General features: G+C 42.4%; 2 protein-coding genes across 3 annotated transcripts in view; both read right to left on the reverse strand.

Annotated features, from left to right (window-relative positions):
• Positions 1 to 6,032, reverse strand: part of heatr6 (HEAT repeat containing 6) — an 11,767-nt gene extending 5,735 nt beyond the window's left edge. The window contains exons 1-14 of one of the 2 annotated variants that reach the window (XM_014003188.1): positions 5,670 to 6,030; positions 5,230 to 5,337; positions 4,989 to 5,129; positions 4,800 to 4,915; positions 3,713 to 3,827; positions 3,537 to 3,635; positions 3,294 to 3,458; positions 2,959 to 3,200; positions 2,695 to 2,869; positions 2,383 to 2,589; positions 1,041 to 1,140; positions 587 to 951; positions 388 to 510; positions 204 to 290 (exon numbers count right to left, since the gene is read on the reverse strand). In XM_014003188.1, coding sequence (XP_013858642.1) covers positions 204 to 290; positions 388 to 510; positions 587 to 951; positions 1,041 to 1,140; positions 2,383 to 2,589; positions 2,695 to 2,869; positions 2,959 to 3,200; positions 3,294 to 3,458; positions 3,537 to 3,635; positions 3,713 to 3,827; positions 4,800 to 4,915; positions 4,989 to 5,129; positions 5,230 to 5,337; positions 5,670 to 5,963 — 2,337 coding nt within the window. In that variant the 5' untranslated portion in view covers positions 5,964 to 6,030. Of the gene's footprint in view, positions 1 to 203; positions 291 to 387; positions 511 to 586; positions 952 to 1,040; positions 1,141 to 2,382; positions 2,590 to 2,694; positions 2,870 to 2,958; positions 3,201 to 3,293; positions 3,459 to 3,536; positions 3,636 to 3,712; positions 3,828 to 4,799; positions 4,916 to 4,988; positions 5,130 to 5,229; positions 5,338 to 5,669 lie in introns of both variants that reach the window. The other variant, XM_014003189.1, reaches the window with a different exon arrangement.
• A 903-nt stretch (positions 6,033 to 6,935) lies between these two features.
• dynll2b (dynein, light chain, LC8-type 2b) lies at positions 6,936 to 8,464 on the reverse strand. Its single transcript, XM_014003192.1, has 3 exons — positions 8,351 to 8,464; positions 7,767 to 7,909; positions 6,936 to 7,691 (listed from the first exon to the last, which is right to left on the reverse strand). Exons 2-3 carry the CDS (start codon positions 7,896 to 7,898, stop codon positions 7,554 to 7,556), a joined length of 270 nt encoding a protein of 89 aa, XP_013858646.1. The 5' UTR covers positions 7,899 to 7,909; positions 8,351 to 8,464; the 3' UTR covers positions 6,936 to 7,553.
• Between the last annotated feature and the right edge of the window lie 107 nt (positions 8,465 to 8,571).

Raw genomic sequence — 8,571 nt, forward strand, 5'->3', positions numbered from 1 at the left:
ATCTTACACATTCTGAAAACAAGATTATTATTCTTACACAATCAGTTCTTGTTTAGTAAATCAGTCTCAAAACAAGATCAAAAATACTTTTTGGCTGGATATAAGATTTTAAAACTTGACTAGATAGATAGTTTTTGCAATGTATAGGATTTCATTCAAAAGCAACTAGTTGATAAAATACAAGAGGGAATTCCTGTACTCACTTGGTTTATGGGGACTCTTGAGCTTTCAGGAACGCTGGTTTCTGCTCTGTACTGCAGGATTATTCCCGTACCAAACTCCTCTAGTAGCTAAATTAGAAATAGATACAAGTGTTCTTGTGCTTTTTCTGAACAGATAAAAATGTGTGCTTCTGCTTCTGCTTACAGAAGAAGTGGAAGGCGTTACCTTAGCTCCATGTAGTTGTAAGGAGGGGTCCATCTCCCCGAGGCAGCGAGCGCTCACCTGTCCAARCTCACACAGACTGGACTGAGTCAGAGGGAAGTAACCACGCACGAGGTGGGACAGAACCTGAGGGAGGCACASGGGTTAGAAAGACAAAACAGAACCAGTTATCACTCGATTTGTTCTTTCCACCGTCGCTCACCTGTAAAGCTGCTAGTCGAACAGGAGAGGGCTCTAATGCAGCCCCCCCTCCTGCTCCCTCAGAGTCTGATTGGTCCTCCTTGGGCTGAGTCACCAGCGACACGCACAGCTTCAGCAGCCATGGTGGAGAGCTTCCCCCCTCGGCCGGCGTGTGAGGACTGTGGGGGGACTGCGTGCGAGCGGGCGAGGCCACGCCATTTCTCTGCCTCCAGCTGAGAGCGGAGTCCTGCGGCGTGAAGGAGCCCGACGTGCCGCCGCAGCCACCGGGCTCCGGCTGCTGGAGGAGCAGCTGCACCTCCGGGAGGGGGGCCTGGGTCGTCACCAGGGCGCCGTACAGCGTGAGCACAGACACACGGACGGTCACGTCTGGAGAAAGACAAAGTTGTTCCATCACAAACCAAACCTTCCTGACCCGCTCTCTCACACGGCGTGACCTTTAACAACCACGGACCGACCTCTGTGGCGCACGTATGAACGAATCTGCTTCCAGAGCTGGCTGAGGAGTCCGGGGCGGAGGCGGTGGTAGGGAGCGTTGGACACCAAGAACGCCAAGCACTGAGAGAGAGGAGGGAAGCTGTTAGTTCACAACATGTCGGCTGCGTCTCAGTTCCTACAGTTTAAAGCAAGTTCAATTTAAGACTTTTTAATGCCAACTGAAATTACATTTAAGACCAGTTTCATAATAAAACACAAATGACAAAAAATGAAACTGTAGCAGAAACTCATAAAAGTATTTTTGATTGAAGTATTCAAATATTGCTAACAGACCAACTGTTTTTATCCATATCTAAATGCTTTTTCATCAAATATATCAAAAACATTCTTAGCAGTCAGTTTAACGACCCAAAATTTGGAGTTTTAGGACCCACAGTGGGGTCTTAACCCTAGTTTGCTGTAGATAAAACCTTAAAGTGCCRGTGACATCAACATTTGTAAGAAAAGTGAATGCATTTTTGAAAAGACATTAACATATTACAAAACAAATTTCACATTGCTCAGATGGACAGTTGTTGAGATATTTGCATGTGAAATAACAGGAAGTGATGTCAAAGGAGGATGTCTGCATGTGACTATTTAAAAAATAAATGTTACCAATTATTTTAATATTTCAGATTAATTACAATCATCTTACTTACAATGTGTTCACATTTTTAAGACTTCTGAAAGATTGATTTAAGACATTTTAAGGCTAATTAAGGCCTTATTTTGGAACCCTGGCTGCATGTTTTGAAGTCCACATTTGTCGGCCGGTTATGTTATTTATTTACGCGTAATGTTTTTAACTGTGAACTTATTCCTCCAGAGAAAGGACGTATGAGTACATGTCCTAATGCATTTTATAAAACATATGACCCGAGGACTAGACCGTCTCATTAACAGCTGTTTTATGCAGCCTACTTCGACTGCATAGGCTGTGGCCTACGTAGGGCCTCAAGCCCCTGAACTGAGACACACTCTTTACCTCTTGGACAATTCAAGATGGCTGTCACAGACAAGTGACGTAAAAAAATAAAAACAAAAAAAAAAAGGGTATGGCTCAGTCAATTTTACAAACACTGACCTAAAATTTGGTGTGATTGTAGCTGAGAGTCATTCTCAACATTTACTCTGAGTGTGGCATCTCACAAGTTTGCACACAAAGTTTGATCAAACCTGATCAAACTCCATCACATCTCAACCTAAGGTGATCTAAGTCTAAAAGTCTGGCATGAAATATGCATTCCTTTAAGGAATCCTAGGCCTTTAACTTYTCCTGTAACTTGAAGGGAAAGCTCACTATGACTGGCTTCATCCCACCTTTACGACCTGCGTGAGAGTTTGAGGGGAGGTCTCGGCCAGCAGAGCCAGACTGAGCGCTCGGTGCAGCTCTCTGATGGCGGTGGCCAGCGTGAAGGAGAACGGGGTGTAAGACGTCCGGGGGGACGCCGTGTCCTCGGCRGCGGCCAGAAACTGACGGGAGCCATCGAGTATGGCCGACAACACCTGAAGTGCACACAATCGTACCTGGAAACAGAAGACAAAAACAAACAAACAAACAGATGAAATACGGTGTGTAATGCTTCAGAAATACTGATGAGAAATGTAAGAAATATTTATGGTGAGTCACACCTTTGGGGAAGAGTCCTTCAGTATGATTGTGAGGAGAGTTAAAGGGGGCGGACCCCCTGTAGGGGAGTCAGGGATGAAGGAGGACCAGTATCCATACAGAGTCCTCTTCTCCACAGCTTTGACCACTGCCAGCATGCAGTGCAGGGCTCCCTGACGCACACGGCCATGGTAAAGTCTGACAGAGTAAAATACTGGACTTTAAACTTGTTACAAAGTGTAGATAATCTAATAAGGATGAACGCGTGGGAACAGGTCACTCTGTACCTTAATTTGCTCTGTGCGTTGCCTTCTGCGTCAGAAAACTCAGAGTCTGAGCTGGTTAGCTTCCACAACGGGTAGAGAAGTGAGACAGAAGGTTTGAGCAACACCTCCCTGTCATCTCTAACTCCATCTTCTCCTCCTCGTTGACGAATAGGCTCCGCCTCTTTATCTTTCTCCTTCCCATCATCCTCTCTGTCATCAGTCTTCGTCTTCTTACCTTTTCCTTTTGATTTCTTCTTTTTTTTCTTAGGAGAAACCAAAGGAAAACCATCAGAAAATGACAAAAATAAATAAATAAATAAATAAATAAGACCAGTAAAAATGAATGCTCTACATACGCCTGAAGCTTTTCCGCTTGTGTCAGCATCTTTCGGCGTTTCCGAAGATTTTTGTGTTTCTGCAGGTTTTTCTGCAGAGACACCTTCGTACTGAGAGAGGAGCGCTGGGTAGAGCACAGYGGGCCAGTCCACGCTCAAACCTGGGGCTCCCTGGAACATGAGCCTCTGTGCAACACAGGAGCAAGATTTCAAATTAACGCACAGAAAACYTGAAGAATTCAACAGAGCAGCACGATTTTCCACCTTAAGCGCAGCCAGAGCAGATCCAAGCTCCTCCCCTCCAAATTTCCACTTTCCACCGGAGAGACAACACTGAAGACCCTTCAGTGCTGCTTGGACCACCTGCACAAGCATTCAGCTTTGAATAAATGCATTCTTTATCCCCCCTGAACCTTCAGAGCTGCACCGAGTGTAGATACCATGCAGTAGAAGAGGTCGTCAGTGTCGGGAGGTTTAGGTGACTGCAGTGTCTTCAGAAACACTCTGAAGCAAACACTTCTGTACTGATCATCCAAAGGTGGCTGACCTGGAACCCTGCAGAGCAACAACCCAGGGGAGRACAAGAAGACAGCTTACAGCACAGCAAACATCACGTAACCCCATAGCCCTGATAATAAGTAATTTACATTATTTATGAAAAAGCAGAGTGAATGCTTAATGCTGAATAGCTAAAAATTACTAAAAAAATTGGTTTAAAAAGGACCTGAAATAAAAAACAGAATTAAAAAACAGAGCATGTTTGCRGAATAAAGCAGTAAGAAGCTGAAATTATCACAAAAATGTGAAATTAGCTGAAAAAAGAGCTCAAATTAGATAAAAAGTAGCTAAAAACACAAAAACAGCTGAAAGAAGCAAAAGAGTAGCAGAAAATCATCCAAATAGAAGCCAAAGGAGTCTGAAATTAGAACAAAGGAGTTTTAAAAAAGCAGAACTTGAACAAAAAGTAAAACAGTACAGTAAAGATTTATGATAATTTTAAAGGGTTTTAATGATGTTAAAGACAGCTCCATTCATTTTCAACAAGAAAAAAAAAGTCAGTAAAAGCTAAATATCTTAAAAATTATAAATTTCTGAAGTACATAAAATCAATGCCGGAATGTCCTAAAGGAGCTGAACGGTTTGATGTATAAATATTTGAAATAGCACAAAAATTGCAAGATGACTAGAAGAAGAAAACGATTATGCACCCCAACATTTGGATTGAAAATAAAAGCCTCAACAATGGACATAATGTTTTAGTTGCACATTTACAACTAATTAACTTTTGGAGTCAGCTCAATGCAAGATGACCACCACAGCTTTTTGACCATAGCAAACACGAATATAACATTTTTTTTTTTTTACAAATATTGAACTAAACTTTAGTGGTAGAAGCTGAGAGTCWTCACTAACACACACTCCAAGAACTAACAAACATCTCAAGATATTTGCTGAAAATGTTTTTTAAAGTATAATCCACTACAATCAAAGCACCACACCTAGAGTAAGGCTYCTGATAAAGCCCACCTGAGACAGATGTTGGCCATGCAGGTGAGAGCGACMCGCTGCAGCTCAACACTCGGCTGAGATGGAGAGCTGTACTGTAGAAGGACTCCACCTTCACTCAGTAAGTCGCTGACAAGCTGGGAATGAGAGGCACCTCGGGGTAAGCATTTGAAAAAGGCCACATTATGCTCTCACAGTTGAAACATCTACCTGGTGGCAATGAGGTCCATTCCCATAAACTACTGTGGAGAGTGCCAGGAGGACATCCGGGTGGGTCCACGTGCTGCACTCTTTTAAAGCCCGGGCTGTATAGTTCACCAACACTTCCAGAGTCTGTTCGTCCATTATTACCTGAGGAAAAAACCCAAGCAGGAAAACATTAGTGTAAATTTTTTAGTCTGTTTTTGATTATAAATATGCAGCATTGTGAGTTTTAATGCATGTTGTTTACCTTTAGTTGATTTAAGAGGTGATGTATGAGTTGGCAGAATTTGACCACTAAATGTTCCTGATTTAGAGGCACAAGACTYCTGACATGTTGCAGCAGGATACACACATCCTGAAATTAAAAAAAGGTGAGGAGTTCAGCACTAAATCATTTTAATCAGTTGTTGAACTTGAACTATGATCTGAAGTCTTTTGTTTGTTTTGCTACAGATTCGCCTAGCAAAGTGACACATTTCACATGCTGGCATTAGTTGAGCTTTGTTTACAAAACAAATGTCAACGTAGTTCTCTTTTTCTAGCTTTCCTGGACACCTCAAGTCTGCTTGTAGCTATGTTTATTTTTGTTTTATCTGTTTTAAAGCAGTGAGAAGTGCTTATTAATGCAGTTCGACTGATTCCATGTGGTGAATATAGGTGCCAAAGTCAGCCTATGTGTGTCGTCACCTCCGGTCTGATGTTGATGTTGGGCTCGAAGGTTCTGCTGTAGTTCTCGGACAGCAGCTGGTCAAACATCTGGTTGAGCTCCTCTCTCAGTTGGCCGGAGGATGCTCGCAGGGCTCGGAGCTTCGAGGCGCAGCGGGAGAACTGCTTTTCAGCGTCCGAAGGGTAGTCGACGTGCGAGCCGTCCGCCGACAGAGGAGTGAACGGGGCCGCGTCGGCGGACAGAGCCACCGAGGAGAAAYCAGGGACKGCACGAGGGCCYAAAGCCGGTGCCGACATCCCGACASGAGCCGCCATGTTTTCCTGACCCCCGGCCGGAAGTACACCGCTCCTATTTTCAAGCGTGACGTCAACACATGCTGCTTACTGCCCCCTGTAGGTCAGAAATATATCTACATGAAAAAGCTTCACATAGGCAGTAAGGTTTTAAATATAAAATAAAACATTCATATTCCAAGTATATTTAATAAAAAGAGCTGATAAAGCCATGCTTTTTATTTTAAAACGAGGAAACCTAGGTGAATTTGAAATGTTCATTGGTTAAATTTTGTTAAATGTCTAGGAAAAGTTTCAGGCATCTGCTTTTCTAGCCCATAATTAATGTTTATTCCTTTAAGTTTATTAAAAGGCAAAATCTCAATAGATTTATTAACTTCTAAATTATGACAAACACTGCAATTTAGTGCTACTTTAGTGATTAAAATTGCAATAGTTAATGCAGGGCTATTCAACTAAATTGCACCAGGGGCCACAGTTAATGCAGATCAACAGCACAGGGGCCGAACATCCAGCAGTTAACGTTTTGTAAATAAAAGTATTACAAAGACCTGTTACCTTTGAAATAGTTTATTTTGCTGTATTTAATCATGAAAACATACAAAACCCTATCTAATAAATGTAGTGATAAAAACAAAAAAACACATTATGCCTCTTATTTACCACAAAATATTTTGGTAGATCTGACTTGCCATATTTTAAAACCTGCTTGTAATTTTTAAATGTCTTGGATGTTCATAGAAATGGTTACCAGCTTGTAGCTAAGATTTCTGTAGACAAACATGTCTATCTAAAATGACTGAGTAATTAAAGTAGAAAACCAGGGGTTTAGGTTTAAGAGATGAGCGAACCACTTGGCAGGCTGAACTGGTCACTCGTGGGCCGGATGTGGCCCACGGGCCGCCAGTTGAATAGTCCTGGTTTAATGCAACCCTTAACATCCTTCTTAAAAACAAACACCAAAACATCTTATGTAAAACAAATTACAACACATACATTTTGAACCAGTTTAATGTCTCAAAGTTGGTTTGTGCTCAACATGTTTGAAGTGATGACTGTAAAGATCACAGTTTCCATTTACAGAGATGCAGCTGCAACACTGCAAATATTCACAAGCGTTGCCAGGAATGTTCAAGCATGTACAAACCTTTAAATCAGCCTGTCACAGCCTTTTATTAAGTTTTGCAACAGTCATGGTGTGTTTTCCCCTTTCATCTTCAGGCCACCAGCTGTCACTTAAAATTAAAAAGGCATTTGAACAAAAGCRCCGTTGCTGATTTTAATGCAATGAAAATAACTTATTTTACAACATACTCTTGTGAAATAAGACAGGCCAGCCCCAACAGCAAAAACAAAAAAACATCTAGAAATTTTAAGACAACGAAATCTGTCAGTATGTATGGATGCAGGTCAAACGCCGCTGCCAGATTCAGCTCTAGACMGGCAGTTTCTACAAAAGATGGATCACCAGTCCACACACAACTAAAGCACCGTCCACCAATGGAAGTGTTGCAGGTGGCACAATGTAACTGAAGTAAGCAAGGAACCAGGAGGTAGGCATGTCTGCAGAAAGGCGGTGTRAAATTTACAAATGTGGCACAGGTGGGTGTTTCAGCCAGACTTGAACAACAGTATGGCCACCTGACCCAAGTAAAAGTAGATGAAATGTTTCGTCTCGTGCGTCACGTAGCTGCCAAAGTTCCTCCCGACGATGCAATGCCATGTGGGGTTGTACTTCTTGTCAAACTCCTGCGAAAACAGACAATCACTAACAAGAAGGCCTTAGCAGATACATTTACATTGTTCAGTGATTGAAAACCCAACCTTCTTGACAAATGCAGCAATATCCTTCTCGATGTTGTACTTCTCCATGGCCTGCATGGCACAGTCTACTGCATCTTGTTGCATCTCATCTGACATGTCTGCATTCTTGATCACAGCCTTCTTGTCCGACATGGTGGCTCTGACTGCAGGAGATAAATCAGAACCAGGCATTGAAATGACAAGCAGCTATTGAATCCAGTACCAACACTTCATTACAGGAGCCGATTGTTAGCATCTTGTGCTAATGATTTAGATTAGTGTTCAAGCCTAATGAACCTTTGACCTCATCCTGTGCAGAAGAAGTGCAAACCGGCCGGAGCCTACAGGTGCAGTTTTAAAACAATAATGRTGAGAATTTAAGACAAAACGAATTATTTATGAATTAGTGGAAGATAATTTGTAAACCTGACTGCCACAAGCTCAGGTTTGCAAACTAGCGGATCCATGCCMTTTTAATGGCTAACAAACGAAGCAACATAGACAATAGCTGCATGCGAGCAGCAACAACCTGTTTTTTTTTTCTGTTCACACTGGCTGCAGTAATCACAGAAAAACACACATTTCATCATGAAGTCGACGCTTACCGTCTCTCTGTGGAGTTTAACTATCTGAAAAAGCAGGTTGAACAAAAAAATGCTGCCTTGTTATTCCTTCATTTATGGAAGGACGCGTGGTTCGTCTGCCCGGCCCTTCGTTTCATCTTTGTTTTCTGATTGGCTGAAGAGAAGCCTCCGCCCTGCTGATGGCGATTTTTATTGGCTGACAGTTCCCGCATTTTGTTTCTGCCCAGAATGCACTGCTGAAC

The sequence above is a fragment of the Austrofundulus limnaeus genome, unplaced genomic scaffold (assembly GCF_001266775.1).
Source record: "Austrofundulus limnaeus strain Quisiro unplaced genomic scaffold, Austrofundulus_limnaeus-1.0 Scaffold17, whole genome shotgun sequence".
Classification (NCBI taxonomy): domain Eukaryota; kingdom Metazoa; phylum Chordata; class Actinopteri; order Cyprinodontiformes; family Rivulidae; genus Austrofundulus; species Austrofundulus limnaeus.